The sequence below is a fragment of the Porites lutea genome, chromosome 12 (genome assembly GCF_958299795.1).
Source record: "Porites lutea chromosome 12, jaPorLute2.1, whole genome shotgun sequence".
In the NCBI taxonomy this organism is placed as follows: Eukaryota; Metazoa; Cnidaria; class Anthozoa; order Scleractinia; family Poritidae; genus Porites; species Porites lutea.
The window spans coordinates 17,710,790-17,732,297 of NC_133212.1; the positions used below are offsets into that span (position 1 = coordinate 17,710,790).

Sequence of the window (21,508 nt, forward strand, 5' to 3'; positions counted from 1 at the left end):
GAATTTCACTTTCGTCTACAAGTTCGACGTTTAAAATAGTTATCAACATAAACCTTCTCCTGTCATGAATTCGTTCTTAAACAAATATGTTCTATTGTAATACCTTTCCACCACTTCCACGACAACCCTTTTATCGTAAAATAATGTTCAATTAAGGTTTCCATGCAACAAAGACTTCAGTTTACACTTAAAAATATCGCATGGTTTGATATTCATCATCATCATCATCACCACGATTAGGTTGGTAAAAGCCGGTTAGGCAACACACCAACCACTTACAAAAGCGAAAGTAAAACTGAATTACATACAACAATAAATGAAAAAAAAAGGTTGATATTTCAACCTCGGACTTGACTCCTACTCTAGATTTACAGTAACTGACGGTCTTTATCCTTATTTTGGTTAATTTTTAGCTTGTTTCCCGTGTTTTCGATCAAATTCATATAATGGATGGTTTATACTTGCAATTTAAAATATTTTAATGATAATAGTGATGATTAAAGTAAATATCTATTGTTGTAATTTCTGCCCTCTATCGCGAACTTCATTTTTAATTTGTCCTCATAGTTTTTCGATCACGTCCGTACTTAATTTATGGAAAAGTTTTGACCAATCACTTTCCGAGAAGAAACTTCACATCTCTCCGAAATCGACAACAAGTCAGGATTTTCAAACTGTAATTTTACTACTTTCCTATCTGTTAATGTGAAAAGTCAATACGCGTGTAGATATCTTGTAGTTTTTATATTGTTCACGTTGTTTTGTATTGGCCAGTTGACTTAAGATTAATAGTTAAAACTTAGATATAGAAACCTTTTTGACAAAGTAATTATATCGAAGGTTTCACGTTATTAAGGCTGTTTCAGCCAATCAGATTAGACTTACTCAGCATTAGTTTGCACTAGGCAGCTGGTTTTCTGGCTGATATAAAAATGGGTGTAACTCTGGTTTAGCAATAGAAGTGGACTAACTTCTTGACAGTGGACTGAATATAGAAGAGCCAGTTAAACAAAATTATCATCTGTATGTTGTGAGAACCTGGCTAATTCCCCCTAAAAAGGTTCTTCAATTGGCTTACATCAAGCGCTCATCCCGTTGCACGTCCGCTGGAGATTGTTTTTGTTTCTTCATTTTTTTTTGGCGTTGGGAGGGGGGTGGGGTGGTAAATTGTTTTGCACATGCGTCTTAACTATTGAAATGGCTGTCTTTGGACAATTTTACTAAAGCCCTTGTAATTTCGAAAAGACTAGTCAACATGCAAGCTATGATTGGACGGCATGTAAAAGGATCATTTGGCGCGAAACAGTTCCAGAAAATAGAACCATTGCTGTGATTAGCTCTGATCGAATGTGAGCGGGGAGAAGCGTTGCGTGATAAGACAAATACGGCTGCGAGGGAGACTATGTAGATCGTAGCACAGAGTGGGATCCTGCCTCGTTCCCAGGGTTCTAACCTATTCGCCATGGTCGGAGAGAGTCATGGGAAGGAAGTTGCGTTGGATCTACACTTTATTGACCTCAGTCCGCAAGTATCAAAGCCAAATTTAGGCGGCTATGGTAATTGAATAGTTCAACAGCCAGAATAATGTCAGACCTTGAGGAAAGATTCTCAACATGCCACACGATAAAAGTACTTTTTATTAAACAGGTGACTCTTTAATTCAGAGACAACAGTACTACAACGGTAGTCAAAATTACAGTGCTTTCAACGGCTACCGGATAATCCGGGAGACTCCAGGGTCTAGTTGTTCTAAGGCCGATTAGCTATAACCCGGGGTTAAATTTTAACCCAGGTTTCTTTCTCTTTTGTTCAAATTTTCGCAAACTTTTTAGAGCATCAACCCACCAAAGTGTAGACAAAGAGAATTAAACTGAATTTGCTTTTAAAGTTTTCATATCTGAATTCAAATTTCGCACTTTAAACCCTGGCCTATCTTAACCCAGAAACACTAGCACTTGTGAAGGCAAAACCACAACGACAAACCAGTGAGGGTCAGCCAGAACTTTAGTAGACCTGGATCAGTAAAATCTTGAGCACAAAAATTTTAATATTAAAACAGTAAACTGATCCTTACGGCAGGAAGAGTGAAGAAAAAAATATAGAAAGGAAACAAAAATAAAGTAATGAATTATATATATTTGCACGATATTTCGGTTTGCAACACAATTCTTCAAAGGGGGCTATAACCGAAATTAGGTCTTTTCGAAGTGAACCACAATCGGCGACAAAATTGTTGAGACATTGTACTTAAATAGGGTGACTTTGGAGAACAAAAGAATCCGCACCCCTCCCCTGTCCCCTCCATTCAAAGTTGGGGTGTTTGTTGTTTTCTATAGGTAGCTAGAACAAGGGCACAACATTGTACGGAGGGGATGGGGGAGGAAAGCTATATTTCCTCCTTTTGAAGTTCATAAAACGTAAAAAATCCTAATTTTGGGCGAAGTGTCTCAACTCATTTTGTCGCCGATTGCAGCTTCGAACAACCCGGCCGAGATTTTGGACTGCATCTACCGGTCTCCAGATTAGAGTATGAAATTTCCTGGATAATTGAAATAAGACGACGAAATTTCGCGTGACACAGTCAAGTAACAAAATGAACAGACTTTTAATGTATGTGAACCAGAAAGTACAAGCGTAGCTAACCAAGCAAAACTGAATACATAATATTAATAACAAGCAAGTACATATTGAAATGTTAAGCACGTAAAGCACGCATATTTGCAATATTATCAGATTAATCGCTGAAGTGGGGAAGGGAAGACGTGAGGGTTGACAGCCCTGAAATTACAACAAACTTTATTTCAAAATTCTACAAACAGCTCATTTAGAATCGCCATTTAAAGGCTGAAGTCATTTGCTCTTGCCTACTTTTCAATACTTAAGCACTTACAGCGTGTCGAGAGAGAGTTTCACATGTATTTAATCATCCACTGGTAAGAACCTCTTTAAGATTATTCTAACAAAAATTTGCCAGTAGGTTCGGCAAGTTTGAAACTATTCTTTAACAAGGTACTTTTTGACCATCAAATCAACCATATTATTCCCAGTAGGATCAGCAAGTTTGGCCTTAACTTCATCGGGGTTAAACTTCGCATTTGTATGATATCGAAGGTTTGGTTTGTCAGTGAGTATGATGTTTTTCACCATTGCAGCGAGTTCGTTTACATCTTGGAGATTGGCGAGCATCCCTTGGAAAAAAGGGCCTTCCATAAATGTTTTCTGTAATTCCAAACTCTCCTGGTCAGCGGTTGGCATGTCGTATTTCTTCATCCAAGCTTCCATGTTTCCCATTACTGGTGTCATTACAGGTCCTGGCTCTAGTAGCGAACACCTGTTAACCGGACAGAGAAAAACAGTTTAAAATTGAAAGGAAAACTGTTGACACATTTGCGTGGTCAAAGCACATTCTGAATGTGCTGAGTGATGCCGAATGATACGGGGTAAACTGAACCTTGGATCTTGAGCGCTTTTCGGGTGCCTGCTCTATTATACTAAAAATTAATGGTCGCGTTCAATTGCCGTCAAAGCCTACAAAACATATAGTTACTTTTCTCTATCGTTGTAGTACTATTGTCTCTGAATTAAAGAATCAGTCTGTTTAATAAATTGATGTACTTTTATTCTGTAGCCTTGTTCAGAAACCTTTCCTCAAGTTATGACTTTATTCTGGCTGTTGCGCTAGACAATGGCTAGCCGCTCAAACTTGGCTTGGCTACGTGCAGACTGGGGTTGATAAAGTGTAGATCGAACGCAACCACGTTCCCATGGCTCTCTCCGACTATGGCGAATAGGTCAAAACCCAAGGAACGAGGATGGATCCCACTCTGGCCTACGATCTACAGGCATCACAACTGAAGTTCATGGAAACTCATGAAATATAAGGAAAGGGGGTCAACATGCCTCACTTTCAAAGTAACAGATTTTTAATGTTACCTGGAGAGCAGTATTAAGGTTAGCCTGGGCCACAGGAGAGACTAAACTTCTGGTTAAGTCTGCCTGCGAAACAGCGTTGAAATTTTTAATTGGTCAAGGCCCCACCTATGCATACTTGTACTATAGGGTTTGGGTACCCACCATATTGGCCTGTTAAAAAGGCCATTGTCAAATTGCCAATCAGCTTGAAAGAAAATTCGAAACGCACTTCCGGTTATTCTTTGAGTCCCAAGGGAGCCCAGAACAAGGATACAGTTGCTGCTTCGCAGACGTTACTAACGGGGGTTAGATTTCTTCTGCGACGCAGGCTATATTAGGATTCTTTTGAATAAAAAAATTCTATTGCGACAGAGAGTTAACACTGCACCTGATGTCAAAATGACGCAAAGCAGGGGCCAGACTTTCAGTAAGTCCCTCCACGGCGAACTTAGACGCAGCGTAGAGATCGTAGAATGGCGGGCCAACAATTCCAAAATGGCTGCTGTTGTTGATGATGAAGCCACTCCTCTTTGCTTTCATACCTGGCAGAACAGCTTGGATCAATCGCAGGGTACCAAAGAAGTTCACTTCAAACAATTCCTTGGCCATGTTGATTGGGACACACTCCAACAGGGACGATAATGCTAATCCAGCATTGTTAACTGTAAGTTGAACATTGACGTATAGTTGTCATAATATTAATATTCAATCTAATTGGTATCGACGGTGGTGCTGTCATGGGCCCAACATATATTTCGCGGGGCTGAGAAGATACACCGCCTCTCCCCCCACCCTCCACCCCTTTTTATTTCAGTTCTGGTATTTTCTTTTTAAAACCCAGGCTTGTATATATATTTAGGACCTCCGTTTCTTCACTTGCTCCTCCTTTGACGTCTTATAACACCTAAGATGAAGTTGGCGGTCATTTATGTGTTTACAACATCTTCTAGATCTCATCACGTCTTTCTGTGAATTGTTTAAAATCGCTGAAAATTATTGCAAGGTAACCTAAAAACTTGGGGAGGTGGGGGTCAAAACCCCGAGGATTGAAAGCTTCTACTTTATGGCAACTTACACAGCACGTCGATTTTTCCCTCAGTATCGAGTATTTCTTGTACGGATTTCTTGACGGATTCATCACTCGACACATCCATCTGTTTGATAATCAAAGTGTCCCCAAGTTGATCCTTCCCTTCTTCCTCCAGTTGTCCTTTCTTCGCCAGATTTCTCATAGTGGCGTAAACCTTGAAGCGTTTCTCGGCATCTTTAGCGAGAAGCACAGCGGTAGCGAGTCCAATGCCGCTAGAACAACCGGAGATGAGCACGATTTGAGGAGCCATCTGATTCGGTCTTTAGTGTATCCAAACAACAGCTAAAAGGTTACAAAGCACTGTGAAAGAGAGAAAGGAATTCGTCTCTATCCTATGGTAATATTTCTAGGCAACTCGGCAACGAGAACGGCAAAAAAGCAGTAGGTGTAGATTAGTAAATCAACAACTTTGCACCCACTTCCCGTTGCGGTTGTGGCCGGATATAGGTGTTTTTGGTTATATTGCTGTGCACCTGCGTAAAAACTATTAAAACTCGCTGTCTTTAGACAGGGACGAACAGGCACGATTACTTGACATGAACTTAAGCTAATATTTTTAACTTCCATAACTTCAGTGGTCACGAAAAAAGAATGCCACTGGGAGATCTATACATGTTTTTTTTTTTTTTACCCTTAGGAGCTAGCGGTTTAAATCTGTAACTTGATGCTACAGAAACCATTTGAGTGTTATTGAAATTCGGATTTCCAAAGTTAAGCTTTCAATGTAAATAATCTTCAGAAGCCTAACATTCGAAATATGTACGTACCAAATCTAGTGAATGAATTCGAAAAAAGATCAGCACCTTACCTTGCTTGTATTTTCTTTAGCTTCACGTACTTGTATCGCTTTTCGTTAACTCTGAGTCAGTGAACTTCGCTATTTTATGCGTTTGTAAGAAGCTTGGTCATGATGATCCAGAACAAAGAAGACTGAATAATTTTACTTTGTAATCTAGCGTCATGCTCCGTGGTGCAGGCGCAGTACTGATGAAATAAGAAATGCTCGATATTTAAAATCACCAATGGCCAGTTATACAAAACGCCTAGTCAGAAACCTGCTAACGCCGAGCCTTAAATTAAAGAGTTTGACTGGGCTGGACGTCAATGGTTATTTATATATATTATCTGTTAAGTGAGGTGGCAATCACAACGCAGCAATATCGAGCAAGGTCATTTATTTGTAACCACTTTCTGTCGCGTAAAATGCTGATTAACTCTGATGAGCCTATTTTTCACGCCCTTTCCCTTAAAGCGATATGTGTAGTTAATTTTTTTTGTTCGTTATATAGAATAATTTTTCATGGTATGCTTATCGTTTTCTAGACTTCAAAACAGTCTGTTTTTCCCTCAAAATCAAGTCTCTCGCTGTGTGTGAAATTTTCGTTTTGCGCGTTGAGCCTCGCACGCCCTAGACTTCTTGCAGTCCGCCTTTTCTCTTCAAAACTGTCCAGTTCTTATCTCATCAAGCGCGATTGCATATTTGGGGATTGAGACGAGACGAGCTTACGTCCTCGTTTCTCGCGACAAGAGGCCTCGCCGCTCGCGTGCTTACGTTTCGCGTGCAGTAACTTTGCAAATAAAAATAAGAGACTGCTCGCAGTCTACGCACGCCCAGAACACTTCTGCTTCGCTCCACGCGTTCGTGATGGACGCAAAAACTTTGCTGTTTGCGTTCTTCCCATTCTCAAATCGCATGAAGTAACAACACTAAATATCGAGGTTACTTCGCACACAGTAAAGCTAATTCTTAAGAGCCCGTATTAGTTACCCTGCGAGCAGAGATTTCTCTCTTAAACGTCTGCTCGCAGGGTAAAATTAATGTACTCTTCCGTATGATGTGTTAATGCTGGCTACATTATAGGTTAAATGTTTTTGATTGACAAGAAAATTTCAGTGGATAAGCCCTTGACATTATGAAGTATTGCAAAATACGGTTATTACAATTCACGACAGCTAGGCTTATTACAAATTACAACAACGTTTATTACAATTTACGATAGCTTGGTTATTACAATTCTCGATAACTAGCTGTCATTACAATTTACCACGATTGTTATTACAATTTACGACAGGTATTTTACAATTCACGACAGAACACGTAGCAACTAAATGTATATAAGCAACGATGCAAGCCGGATTCACTTTTAATAAGCTCAAAGGAAAGAAATAGTCATGATGACAAAACAGCCACACGCATGCCAAGATTAAGTTAGTTGAAAGTTAAGAGGCATTTCTCAATTTAAATTGCCATGACAGCTGAGAGGTGTATTGTAAACTATTGGAAAAATGAGCAACAAAAACGGCGAGTTGTTTTGCATCATTGCTGCGAACAACTTGAAAGCCTTGAAAAGCAATTTTGCTCGTTTTGCCACCCTCGTTAAAACCGGTTTTGCAATGAATCAGCTACTATAGTTGCAACTTGCGTGAATACTGAATTCTGACTGGATAAAAGTCACAGGAGTCGCGCCATACACTGGAGTTGCGTCACTTGTTCAGTTACAAAACAAGTTTGCGTTGGGCCGGTAACTGAAGCCCAACATAAACAGATTTTTTTGCAAAAAGTATAACCAGCCTACACTTTCTGAAGCAACTCTTAGCAACCTGTAACCACCTGATTTGTTGCAAGGCAGGTTTGATCGTGGGTGGTAAAATGCGCAACGTCGCTATTCGACTCGTTTTGCAGCAATGGTGCAGAACTAATTGCACATTTTTGTTGCTTGTTTTACCTCCACAAATTGATCTCGCTCAGCCGATAACTGAATCAACGTTAAAGTTATTACTGAAAAGCGTTCCAGCTCAACAGGATTTGGAATTTCTGGTTGGATACTTTAAACTTCCCTCAACGGTTGAAGATAAATCGTTATTGTTTTTTTTTTTTTTTTTTTTTTTTTTTTAACGAAACGGGGACATTGGTCGCAGTCTCATAGCATAGCTCAGCCCCGGACGGACCGATGGCATCTTCCAGTTTCGATGACAGTACTAAGAAAGTTACCAGAAAAACCTCCATCCTATTATTTTGAGACAGATGTCATACACAATTATGCAAGTTGTCTCTTTGTAACCTTGGACAGTAAAATAGAAGAACCAAGACAAATTGTACAAGTCCAGGACCGATTGATGTAGAGATTTGATTTTGACCTACATGCATAAAGACTGGACAAAGCCACCTCGCGAAATTACAGAGTACCTTAGCTTGAGCAAAGTATTTCTTTTGGGCCGTATACGACTGTCTCAATTTTTCTCATTAGACATTATACTCGCAAGATAGATAATAATATTTTCTCATATAGTAGGCTGATTTTTAAGAAAAAAAATATATTTCTGCTCAGATAAACTTTTCATTGCTCGCGTCGATAAGGTGCTTCTATTTTTCTTGTGGAAACAGGTTAGAAGTGGGTTTGTGTTAATTACTTGAACCTTAAACTCAACACGCTTCATGTATAAATTGACATGTTTTACAAGCGATTAAGTCATTTAAATATTTATTTGAATACTAAATAACCTGGGTCAACTTAAAAATTAAGCCTCTTTATACGGACTTAGGGGGCCATAGAAAGTGTCCGTATTAACAGGGATGTCCGTATTAAACAAGTTGACAAAAAATAATGCCTTTCTTTCCCGGGGATAATGAAAACTGTCCGTAATAATGGGGTGTCCGAATCATTTAACAGTTTTTGACTTTATAAGTAGACCAGGTGAATATTTAGAGACGTCATTAACCAGCAAAGAAAACATGCACAATATTACAGAATCAGTTTTAAATATCTGGCTTTTAGAAAATTTCACTGTTTGATTACAAAAATTAATGGCGAACTTACTGAACTACGACTGACTGCGAAAGCAGTGGAGATGCTCTTGATAAAACTCAGACTATCTTTTCTCGAACTCCTCGATCATTTGTGATTTTTCCGCTCAGATATCAAAATTCGTCGTCGTTCAGTGTACGTTGTTGTACGTTCCCTTATATTCTCAATATTCCACCTGCCATGTTTGCTTTTAAGGAAAAAACACTCATGTATAAAGATGACGATTAAAACCTAAATGCACTGTTATGACATGTCTTGTCAAGAGTCAGCTGTTTTATACAGGGCCTATAAGGTTGGCCAATTACTAAGTTCACGTTAGTTCTCAGTAAGTCTCCAACAAGACCTGCAGGACTTAAATTTATTTTACCATGGTCTCTCAGTTCTGTACTCAAAAGCTTTATGAGTTATCTTCACTTGTGCAGTTTCACGGAACTAGTATGCTGGTTTTTTGTATTTTAAACCTGGCGTTTTCCGTGCTGGCAGTTGTGGAAAATCTTTTAGTTATTTACGCGCTGTGGAAATGCTCATCGATACCCACCATTATGAAGAAGCTTTTCCTGAGTCTTGCTTTGTCGGATCTTGCAGTGGGAACGTTAGGACAATCAACGTCTGGTATTATCATCGCGGTGATGTTGAACATGAAATCGAACGGAGACGCTAATTTTGCCTCATTATGTCCAGTTGTTATAACTTCCTGTTACTTCATCTTTTTTCTCCTCTGTTGCGCGTCGTTTCTGACTATTTCAGTCATTGCTGTCGATAGACTCCTGGCTATACATCTGCATCTTCGATATCGCGAATTCGTGACATCAACGCTTGCCAGCTTTGCGTTGATAGCAGTGTGGTTCACAAGTGGCATCGCCGCCTCTCTATTTATTACCATTTTGGCAGGCAATAGTATAGTAAATGCAGTCGTTGTATTTCTTGGAGTTTCCTTGACAACTGTGGCTTATATCCGTATTTACAAAGCAGTAAGATATCATCACAATCAAATACGAAACCAGCAGTCCACGCCGGATCAACAGCGACAGAAGAGATTTGCTTTGAATAGTTTGGTCGTTTACGTAGTTTTCCTGGTTTGTTATCTTCCGCATTTCTTTTCTGCGGTTTTATTGCTGATCACCGGCAAGCAAACGTCCCTGCTGTTAGCTTACCATGCGTCTTTATTTTTTGTTTTCCTAAATTCCTGTCTTAACCCTGTAGTCTACTTTTGTCGATATCGAGAAATTCGCGAAATTGTAAAAAGCTGCTTTGTTATCTAATGAGTTTTGCATGAAGGAGACCGAAGATAAGATGATAGCTGACAAGTATGACACAATATTGACTTGAATGAGCACTTATTTGCTAAATGGCTCAAATTAACGGACGCGAAAGTCTCTTGTACCTAAAATTAATTGAAAGGCAAGTGCAAACAAAAAACAGGTGAATTTTATTCGATTCATTAATCCTAAAAAGTATGGCATTTTTTCTAACAAGTGTGAAAAATAAAGTTTTTATGTAGTATCCTGGATCCAGCGGTCCGTTCACACGAGAAATATAGGATAAAATATACCGCGTTCATGGTTTAATGAAGCTCCGCTCCACTCCTCGAACCCCAAAACCGATCAGAATGTTATTGTTGTTGTTTTCTGAGAGATGTTGGTGATGATCATGATGGTTGTAATTCATTCAAAACATTTCTGCTTCTGATTGGCTCAAATCCCACGGCTAATTATCCATAACCAGCTAGCGTTGACCAAATATGGAAGACGTTTGCGATATTCGGCAAATGACGTCAAAAGTACAGGGTAATCGCGAGAAAATAGGACGCTAACAGAGAAGCACTGGGGAATAGGTTGCCTTTTTTGGCAGAGCAGAAGAAATGGTGCAAATCGCTCGCCTTGACACTGCCAAATTTGTATTGCTAATTGCCTTTACTCTTACACAGCGTAGTCCTGAATAGGACTGTTGTTGACAGTGACTGACGTTTCGACAACGCTAGTCACCTTCAGAGTCAAAGTGAGTTGTATGACCTGATTGGTCAATTAAGTTGGAATGTCATTGGTCGTCTGTCAGTTAAGCTGTGATGTTATTGGCTATGAAGACTTAAATGTCATTGGCCCGTTTCGATCTGTCTTTTTGTCACAGTTGAACAGTCATTTATTGTTAGTCAAATTGTCAGTTACAGTCGTTTCTGTCGTTGTCAGTTTTGTTTGGGTCCGTCAATAAGTCGTTTGTGCGTTATGAATACGGACTTGATGGTCGGTGGCTTTCATAGTGATGGTGATGCTCATAAACACTCATTTAAAGGTTGTTTTTCTCGATTATATGCTGCCGATAGTGTTAAAAACTATGGTAATGGCAATGTTAACAGACAGTATAATGGTGGTACTTGTAATAGTTGTAGGTATTGGAAGTGATGAATGGCAATGATTTAATTAATGATTGTGATCACAATTATCTTGGAGATATGATTAGCGTCGAAGATGGTTGTCAGACGCGGGCAGCGATAACTAGTGATAACATCACTGTGGTTTTCGTGACGACGACCTGCAGTATCATGGTGGTGATCATCCCTCTAGTTACGAAAACTGCTATTTGCAACAGACTAGAAAATGACGAACGATTGAACCATTTATTGCTTGACAAATCATGAACGAGTTTGCTTACAGTGTCATATGATTTTACAAAATGAATACAGCATACTAAATAACAAGGACCATCGGCGCTGGTAAAAGGAGCAATACGGACTATTCTTTAACAAGATACGTTTTGTTTATCAAATCAAACAGAACATTACCAGTGGGATCAGAGAGTTTGGCCTTTACTTGTTCCGGATTAAACTTCTCATTTGTATGGTATCGTAGGTTTGGCTTCTCGCTGAGTATGATATTTTTCACAATCTCTGCGACTTCACTTCCGCTTTGTACCATGTTCTCATCAAATGCCGAATAAAACCTTTGTTCAAAGGTCTGAAATATTTCTGTGGTCTTCGGATCAGTGGTTGGCCTGTCATACTTTTTTGTCCAGGCTTCCACATTGCCAAAAATTGATGATGTCACGGGACCTGGTTCCAGGATAGCACACCTGCCAGCCAATGAAAGATAACTGCATAAATTATTTTGGCAATATTATTGGATAATCACAAGAAGAAAATTCCGCTTTCCCCGGCCTTGCTGTATGGAGGAACAGTTGTTTCTGTCGCGGGGACCAGGGACACTTTCTTTGTGTGTGGTGTGCGTTGGACCGAGGAAGAGAAGATTAGATGGTCATTGAAACATTTATATAATTTGCCAAAATTAAATAGTCTGCCATGGCCATTTGCAATCACCTCACAATTACACTTGACTGAGCAACAGCAAAAAAGAGCCTGATAGCCAACCAGTTCCCCAATCATGCAGTGTACCAAGAGCCATAATAGGCTATAGCCATAGTCATATTATAGCTATTGCCATATTATGGCTCTTGGTATTGGACAATCCTCTCGAGGCTACACAGATTGTGTGCCGTGCAGATTTTTGGGGGCGTGTAAATGGGGTAAAAAGTTTTAATCTTATTGTTTTAATTAACGATTTTTTTTAAGGGTTATTCACCTTACCAAGTAATTGGCTCTTGACCGTACCTAAATAGATGGTGACTGGTACATCTACCCACAGTTCTTAGCGTATGAAAACCATAAAATTGCTCATAAAAACGCACAGAAAAGTTTTATAAACTTCAAACCTAGGCTAGGCAATGTTGCTATTACAGGGACGAATTCCTCCCCCCCCCCCCTTCCACCCCCGCCCCTCAAAATATGAGTTTATGTTTAATTGGCCGTGTTAGACTTTGAAAGGAATTGTGGTAAAATGTACTGTCGCAATCTTTTTCCGTACGGCGGATTCTGTGGTCGAGTAAACGTACATTTAGTACCTGATATTAAAATGAAGCATCAAGGGCGCCATCCCCTCAATAAGGCCCTCCATTGCAAACTTTGAAGAACAGTAAAGCTCAAGGAAGGGACAAGAAACAATACCACCATGACTGCTGTTGTTAATGATGCACCCATTCTGCCTCGCTTTCATGCCTGGCAGGACAGCTTGGATCAGTCGCAGGGTACCAAAGAAGTTCACTTCAAACAATTCCTTTGCCATTTCCATTGTAGTACATTGCAATGGTGTAATTAATCCCAGTCCGGCATTATTAACTGATGAATACCAACATGCATTAGTAGAGGTACACCGTTTCCGTGTACAGATACGGGTAAATTACTCGTAGGCGTAGCTGTAATTAAATACATGTACCGGTATATGGCCTCTTACCCCGGAGAAACGGGTAGGCTACCAGGTGGAACAGTGATGGCATTATCTCACCTGGGAAATCATAGTCGCCTTTTGTATAACTGGCTGGCAAATATGTTCGCCTAACCGTACCTGTAGGCAGAAACGGTGTATCTTAAAGTCCCTGATACTAGAAACAGGTCAAACGACTGGATTAGCCTGCACGGCAGGCGCTTTATGAGCAAGCGGGGCGTACACAGAGGGCGAGACAAGGGGAGGGAAAATTCTTTCCGCCTTCCCTCGTCTTGTGCGCTTCACGCTAAGTCTTTCGCTTCTCAAGTAATGACTAGTTCGCTTCGCATGGGGCTGGCACGCGGGTAGCCGCGCGGCCATCTACAATCCTCATGTTGGAATACCTTATTAATGTACTTAATTTCGCGGGTCTCTAATTTCGCGTTTTTCGCGATTGTAAAATATTCGCGAAATTAAAGACCCGCGAATTTAAATCGCCGTGAAATTTAAGCACGCGAAATTCAAAACCTATGTAAATTAATTCAAAACAGAGAAAATATTGTTACTGACATGTAATAGCAATAACATATACAGGATATTATATCGACAAATACACAATTTGTTAACTTGTTTTACTGGTACGTTCCATTTTGTATCTTCAGTTGTGAAACAACGGTAATAATTTTAATTAAAGGTCAAACGAACCAAAAATTCGACATTTTTTATTTTAGTTCAATTCTAGTGAAATATGTTTAATATGAACCGAATAAACATACTATGAAGTTTCAGCTCAATTGAAGCAAGCATCTCCGAGATATTTGCAATTAAAAATTGTTATTTTTTGGCCCTTATCTTCGTAGAGCGGTCGGAAAAATTGTCGTTAAGAACAGTTTGTGACGTCAATGTTGGTCAGGTGAAAAAAAGCGGGAAATTCAAAACAGTGTTTTACGAGTCGACTTGGCGCAGAAATTGTGGTGGATTGTGCGGCCATAAACCTAGAAAGAACAAGCAATTTTTCTTCAAAAGTTACAAGCTGTGGTTATAACCTTATTATTTTAATTTCTCGAAGAATACATCATAGTAAAACAGACTTTCACAACGGCATTAAGTTCCTTGCACTGTACTGGAAATGTGCGTGCATAGGTCCGATTTTTTTCAAAATGTATTCACAAAATGTGTTCATTTTAGGACGTTTCTGGATATATAAGGTCTGGAGCTCCACTGTGGACACAAAAAACAAAATATCTTTGTATAGTGATTTGTCCAAAGAAATTCACGCTTGCCCAAAATGTTTTTGAAGTTATTGAACTTTGTTGCACTCGAGCTGATATTTTAAAACCCACGCTCGATCGGACACTTGCGCTTCGCAAAGCACTAAAATATAAACAAAATCCTCAATGTAGAAGTTTTGGCGTTGATATGTTGGCAGAAAAAGAGTTAATCTTTATCTAGTAAAATCTTCCCCAAATCGGTTTCAAAGCAACTACAGTTTTTTAAACTTGATCGTTTCGCGCAGATAAAGTTTCCTTTGTGTTGTCAAGTTGAACATGCATAACACCTGTCAAAAACCAAGGAAAATTTCCTTCAAACAAAGTTGAAGTTACATTATTGCGAAAACTTCTCTCCAGTTATGTATATGATTTAATTACCGACCGAGGTCACTTTAAGGACCATAGACGCCACTTTAAGCTCGCAAAGAGAGGCGACAAGCAAAGAACATATCCATCATGCATAAAATTCAGCTTAAGTGAACTAAAAAAAAAGCTTCAGTGATAAGGTTGCAAAACAACAAATTTTCATTCAAAAAAAACATAAGGCTTAAGGCTCTTATACCCGCTGACAATGAAGAAGTGAATTTTCTGTGCAAAATAACCTAACTAAAGATCTTAAAAGCAAAAGATGAGTTGCAAGCTTCGCACCCAATCCATGATTCACCATTTAGCTATATTTAAAAACTGGTCCAAGCGAGGGTCTTCATCAAGCAAATTAAACTCAGCAAACTGAATTATTAGAAAATACAGAAAACTGCACGTAAGGATTTGTTTTGCTCGCTTCAGTCAAATCCAGCTCCAGCAATTGTTTACAGGCAAAGAGTCGATTGTTTTGGAGTAACTGCCGGCAGTTGTCGTTCTCCAGATTCTCCGCTACTTCAAAGCGAATGAAAGGAAGATTTGCGTACAGAAAGATAACAAAACTATGTAATTAAAACTGAAAAAACTAAAGGAAAAAAACTCTGACTATTATTACTTGAGCAACAGAAAAATGATCGAAGTAGTCTTTTCTTCGCGAGTAAGCTTGCTGGCCTTCTAAAATTCCGAGAAAGTTTCATAGTTAAAACTTAAAAGCTTAAAAGCGCACAAGGTTGTTTACTCGCATGCGTTAGCCGTTACGGTTCTTTGACTCAGTGAAGACAAGGATAAAGCTGGTTCTGCAAAGGTAAATAAATCTGGGCATATAAAAAAGTAACCATAACTACTAATAACAGAATACAAGCAGGTTTTAATTCAACCCGGGGAAAGAAGGCGAAGCACTGGACACAAAATCAAGTCACAAATCGAATCAGAAAAATACAAACCTGTTTGGAAATGTTCAAAACGTTTTATTCCACCTCAGACTGACGGAATGATCTGTCTTTGCTCTAACATTGGTTGTTCTGAATCCAAAGTAATTTTCAAGCAACGCAAAAATAACAACAACAAAAACAAAAAAGCGTTTACAAAGAGCAAACGTTCGCACCTCCTGCATTTCATTCAGTCTCAGTCAAAACTCTCACAGAACGAGACAAACAAACGCAGGCGATATAAGATGCACAGAAGCAGGGCGGATAAAGGTTATCCGCCCTGGCATAAGCTTGCGCAGAACGTTTTTCCTCCCTGAAAGACCAACATTGACGTCACTAGTCTCCAGTCTATCACGCGGTCACTTGAGAAACGTTTTCGTGAAGTCTTCGGAAATGCTCGGATTTTGATCTTTTATCTTTCTATAAAGGCTTGGGAAGAAAAATATTTACCCAAATCTCACTTAAGATGTTTCTTTTTAGTGTTTGGTGAAGGTAAAGCGACAAAAGAAAATATTTCAATTTTTTGGTTCATTTGACCTTTAAGATTTCACACATTGCTTGTTTCAGTTTATCTAGAAAGATAAGGTTTTCAAAAAGCTCAGACTTTTTAAAAACTAACGTGAAGTTGAGAACGCGAAGTATAATTATTATACCCTTTTTTTTCATATTGAAATGGTGAAAATAACATCTTGCGAGAACATGGCGAAATTAAGTACCCGTGAAATTAAATACCCGCCTCCAATAACGTACGTTCCAATTTCCTGTTACGTAACCGAATCGCTGATAAAGTTCGAGCGATTAAGAAATATTCGGTTTGGTTTATACCAAATTTTTTTGCTCTGAGGTTTGGAAATAGTTGTTTCTATTATGTTTTCGCCAGAGCAGAAGAACAACCTTTTCGGCACATGTATTACAAACCTGATATGCAAATCGAATGTAATTGGTTCTACCATCTTAGGAATATCAGAACAGTTCAAATCCAATGATGATAGAGTGATTTTACTTGATCCGTAAAAACAGATAATAACTACTAGTGCAATATAGCTACCAAGTGAACAAAAGAAGACAACAGAATTAGTGCATAATAGCGCGTAGTATTCTACTACCTATTTCAAAGGTTAAGTAAATCACTCTAGTAAAAAAAAAATACCTGCTTTTGTTTGAGCCGAACAATGGCAAAGTAAAATCAAGAGTGTGGATCAGTTGCATAATCTTTATTGTCACAGTCAACAGGAGTCAAACATAACAGCACAGCAAAACAGAACAAAACAGAGCAGCGGGCTGTTTTATCTGACCTTTTTTCTTTTTTTTCGGTCTAAAGCTTGGTCTTTACCTAAAACATAATCTTACTCTTGTAACAGTTGGTTATTACAGTCTTTTTATGTAACGTTTCATAAATTTAATTGATACGGCCTGATAAGATGCGTCGACACGAAATTTTTGATTCATTTTATTTTAGAACACCTAAATCACAAATTTCGTTCCTACCACTTTATGTTTTTTATACGTAAGCCTTTCGGGTAGGGCCTCTTCGGGCCTTCATAGTGCCCACGGGGTACATACCTACCTGTGATGCAATCGCGAACCCCTTGTTATAAAATGATGTTAAGTATATTTCGTTGGCGAAAAGGAGCATAAATAAAAAAAATAAATAAACTAACTAAGTCTGAAAATAAAACAGTACTTCACGCACTTACACAACACATCAATTTTTCCCTCAATGTCGAGCACGTCTTTAACAACCTTCGTGACTGATTCATCACTGCACACGTCCATCTGTTTGATAATCAAAGTGTCTCCAAGTTGTTCCTTTCCTTCTTCCTCCAGTTGTCCTTTCTTCGCCAGATTTCGCATGGTGGCATAAACCTTGAAGCGTTTCTCGGCATCTTTAGCCAGATGCACAGCGGTAGCGAGTCCGATGCCGCTAGAACAACCGGAGATCAGGACGATCTGTGCATGAAGACATACCTATGTTGATTCGCGTGCGAAGAAAGCCAGGTCTTAAGTGATCGAATTTGACGTCTCAGCTAGCTTTACTTAGTTTAAGTCACGCTGACGTCCCGGACGTCATGAATAACAACCGGAATTCGATGTCTTGCTTGATGGACCCTTCTACCGCACACAAGGAACGTGAATTCCTTTGTTTTATTTCCTGCTGTAAAAATTTGTCGAGTCTGAGCACTTAAAGTACCAACTTTCGGTTGCCATTATTTTTTACGTCCGGGAGATCAATTTTCTCTTTCCCACGTAACCTGCGATCAGGAATTTTTTTCTTTTTGGCGCCAAAAAGAAAAAAACTATCTCCTGAAGCCCGCACTCGTGTGGGCTTCGTCACCCGTTCCCGAGGCAAATAATGTTACAGAAATTCCTTAATCCGGGGAGCTCCTGAATATACATAATACTTTTAGTAAATATTTTTATTATTTCATATATTTTTGGCGATTTTATTATGCGATGCAGGTTTTAACATTGTATTCAGTATCACAGTAATTTTAAACGGAAACTTAGATAAATAGTTTTTCGTAAGTAAATATAAAAACAATATTTTTTTTAATTTCATTACTTATATGCATTGACGGTTTCTAATATTGTGTTGTATCGCTGAAATAAACTTCGTTCATTCATTCATTCATTCATTCATTCATTCATTAATCCAGGATTCATTCATTCATTCATGGGGCAGGAACGTGTGACGAAAGACCTAAAAATACCTGGGCTGGAGGCATTGTGACAGGAGGTGACGGAAGGTAATAGGCGCCTGTCATAAACCAGGTACAAGAAATTCCTCAGCCTTCGAAAGGGAAGGGGATGGGGATTTCGGGGGCGCGAGCTATGCGTCCGTAGGCTTACCGTATTTAGTCGGTTTTAAAGGCGTTCCTTTAAGTTTTACAGAGACGCCCGAGCTTGAAAATGGGCCACCTGCAGCGTAACTCTTTGGCGATTAGCTCTTTTTCTATCTTTTAATCGCAAGGGTCTGCGATACACATATTCAGTTATGTAGTGTAATGGGGATGCCAGTAACCACGGTGTTGATAACCTGATAACCGGTAGTTACGATATAAGAAAGATGATGGTACTGGTGGTGCGATGTAGGTTGTTTGACGACCAGCCCGCCGGTGGTTGGTGTTAATCATTGACTCGTGGTAATTGAAAGGTTAAAGGTGATAATGCTTAAAAATTGATGTTGGGGTTGACATAGCCGGCGAATTCAGCCGTCTCTCCTCGACGCCGCGCTAGGGGCATTTCGCTTAGCGAAACGTCCTGAAAAGAGCGAGGAGAGACGGATGTTTCCGAAAGCTAGGGATAACAGTGTTGGTAAAATTTTATGAGTGCCTGTTCTTTAACTTTGACGACTATGATGGCTTTGATGATGGTGATGGTGGTGGCTTAGGTGAGTTAGGTTTTTGGTTATCTTTAAATTATAGAGCGCGCGAGGGGAACGTGCGCGCGCCTCCTCGATACTTCGCAGGCTAACTTGATTCACCCCATGGGTAATCCAGATTCCAAAATCCGGGCAGTGTTTGCTTGTGGAATCCTAAAACTAGGAAGGTTTTTTTTTTCTTGTGGAATCCTTAACACTGGGCTTTGAAATCCGGAAATCAGCACAAGAAATCCGGAATCCCGTTTATGATGGCAATCCCTTCCACTGACAAGGAATCTGGGATCCAATCTGGGATTAATGGTCAAACTTGGGGGGTATTAGCCCTGAAAAATCCCATCCAAAGTGTAATACGCTGTGACCCATGCAGGCGTTATACAGCCTATATGGAGAAAAATGACTTTAGATGAAAAGACACCCAACATCAGTAAATCGGAATCTTTCAAGTTTATTTTGCTACACTTAGAGTCTCTATTCGAGTAAACGCTTGCCGGCCAAATCATGAAAGTGTCTCGGGGTCTTGAGGAAACTTACTTCTTGACTATATACAATTTTCCATTTGACAATCAAATATAAAAGGCTTTAATCACTTACACTTGGAATAACACTTATGCATCAACTTGTTAACAGTATACGAACTATTATTTATCGAAGTACTTTTTGACCATCAAATCAACCATAACATTCCCAGTAGGATCAGTAAGTTTCATGGGGGTTGAAATTCTTATTTGTTTGATATCGTAGGTTTGGCTTGTCGCTAAGTACGATCGTTTTCACAATCTCTGCGACTTCCTTAACATCCTGGATCCCCTTAAGGGCCATTGGCCATAACTTTCCTGTGAAGGCTTGAAGCAGTTTCGAAGACTCTTCGTCAGCAGTTGGCTTGTCATATTTCTTGTGCCAAGAGTTTCAATTATGACAGGAAACGCACTCCAGGTCATAATTTGTTGGAACACTTCCGGAAAACATAACATATTAAAACATAGTCGTTTCATCATGCACGTATTGTTACCCTCCGACTTTCTTTGGTTTCACGCGTTTGGTTGGGCATAAACGTCTTCGACGTCAACATTGAAAGGGAGAAGAAGGAAAACCTGGCAAGCGTTTCAACAATTAGTATCGGGAATGTTGAATTTCCCGGTTTCCACCCTCCTTTTTTTCTTGCCTCTCTTTTTTATGGCACTTTCTTTGCAAAATGTTAAGCAGACACGCATGCGTAATTGTTCCGTCGCCGATTCCCTTTTTCCTCCCGCTTTCCACCTTTTATTTACTTTATTTGCCGCCGGCGTAATAGCCTAGGTATCTATTTGCTCTGCAAATAGTTTTCCTATTTTATATTTCTGCTGTGATTACGTAACCCCTACTTTGCATATTGCTTGGTCATGCTTATATTGTTTGTCCTAGCTCAATCTGAAAAAATCAGAAATCCTTATTGTTGAGTTTCACATTCACAAAAACTTTAAAAAAAAAGGTCACAATTTTGCAGCTCAAACATTTTTTAGTCTCTTTTAAGCGAACTCAAAGCAACTTCTTTGATTGTTTTGAAATTGCGGGCTATATAAAATCCACTTTGTCTATTGCGAATTAAATTGCCCCGGGTCAGCAATATTCAACAGGAGCCGAGAAAGCAGTCAGCTAGAGAACATCTTTCAGTTACTTAAGTTTGAGCTCTTTCAAAAGTTAGAGTCAGGGCTTTCCAAAAGAGCTACCAGCCCTTTCGTATTGCGAGTCCTGTCGCGTTATCGCGCTTCCATGAGACTTCGTTAAAATTCGTTAGACTATAGCGAGGTCGATGCAATTCGATACAGTACTGAAAAGCAACTTTTTAATTGTTAAAAGGACATAACTATCAATGTCGGGAACCACTTACACAACATATCAATTTTCCCTTCAGCGTCGAGCACCTCTTTAACAACCTTCCTGACTGATTCATCACTGCATACGTCCATCCGTTTGATAATCAAAGTGTCTCCAAGTTGCTCCTTCCCTTCTTCCTCCAGTTGTCCTTTCTTCGCCAGATTTCGCATGGTGGCGTAAACCTTGAAGCGTTTCTCGGCATCTTTGGCGAGATGCACAGCGGTAGCGAGTCCAATGCCGCTGGAACAACCAGAGATGAGCACGATTTGGAGAGACATGTCTTTTTTGATCTAAATTCCAAATTAAATAAAGGCCCCAAATAGGATGTGTACACAAGGAGGAGCTCTTGAACCCCCTTTCAGAAGAAAAGGAACTTAAAAAGTAAAAAAGGAACAAAACAGAGAATTAGAAAGACAACTTAAGGATAAAGGACACTTAACAAACTTACTTAGCCTTACTTAAAGAGATTTGTCACGGAATTTCTCAAAATTCAAACAGAGGACGGAACTGCCACCTAATTGGGTGAAACATGAATAACTGCTCGAAGAAGCTAAGGTATGCATGACACAACAAACTGAATATAAAAGAAAGGCGCAGTTGGGCAAACTTGAAGAAGATATTGAAAAGGATTGCAATTGTTGTTTTGAAGACTTG

General features: G+C 39.4%; 2 protein-coding genes and 1 pseudogene across 3 annotated transcripts; all 3 read right to left on the bottom strand.

Annotated features, from left to right (window-relative positions):
• Positions 1-2,586: 2,586 nt before the first annotated feature.
• Positions 2,587-6,078, bottom strand: LOC140921575 (retinol dehydrogenase 8-like). 2 transcript variants are annotated; one of them, XM_073371576.1, is made up of 4 exons: positions 5,811-6,078; positions 4,988-5,284; positions 4,301-4,574; positions 2,587-3,331 (listed from the first exon to the last, which is right to left on the bottom strand). In XM_073371576.1, the coding sequence occupies exons 2-4, from the start codon at positions 5,250-5,252 to the stop codon at positions 2,995-2,997; spliced, it is 876 nt and encodes a 291-aa protein (XP_073227677.1). In that variant the 5' UTR covers positions 5,253-5,284; positions 5,811-6,078; the 3' UTR covers positions 2,587-2,994. The 2 variants fall into 2 exon arrangements, with proteins under 2 accessions (XP_073227677.1, XP_073227676.1); XM_073371575.1 differs by having other exon boundaries at positions 4,988-5,302; positions 5,811-6,077.
• A 5,325-nt stretch (positions 6,079-11,403) lies between these two features.
• Positions 11,404-18,383, bottom strand: LOC140953806 (retinol dehydrogenase 8-like). Its single transcript, XM_073403189.1, has 4 exons — positions 18,330-18,383; positions 17,316-17,586; positions 12,700-12,973; positions 11,404-11,874 (listed from the first exon to the last, which is right to left on the bottom strand). The coding sequence occupies exons 1-4, from the start codon at positions 18,381-18,383 to the stop codon at positions 11,538-11,540; spliced, it is 936 nt and encodes a 311-aa protein (XP_073259290.1). The 3' UTR covers positions 11,404-11,537.
• A 1,038-nt stretch (positions 18,384-19,421) lies between these two features.
• LOC140953807 (uncharacterized) lies at positions 19,422-21,140 on the bottom strand (annotated as a pseudogene).
• Between the last annotated feature and the right edge of the window lie 368 nt (positions 21,141-21,508).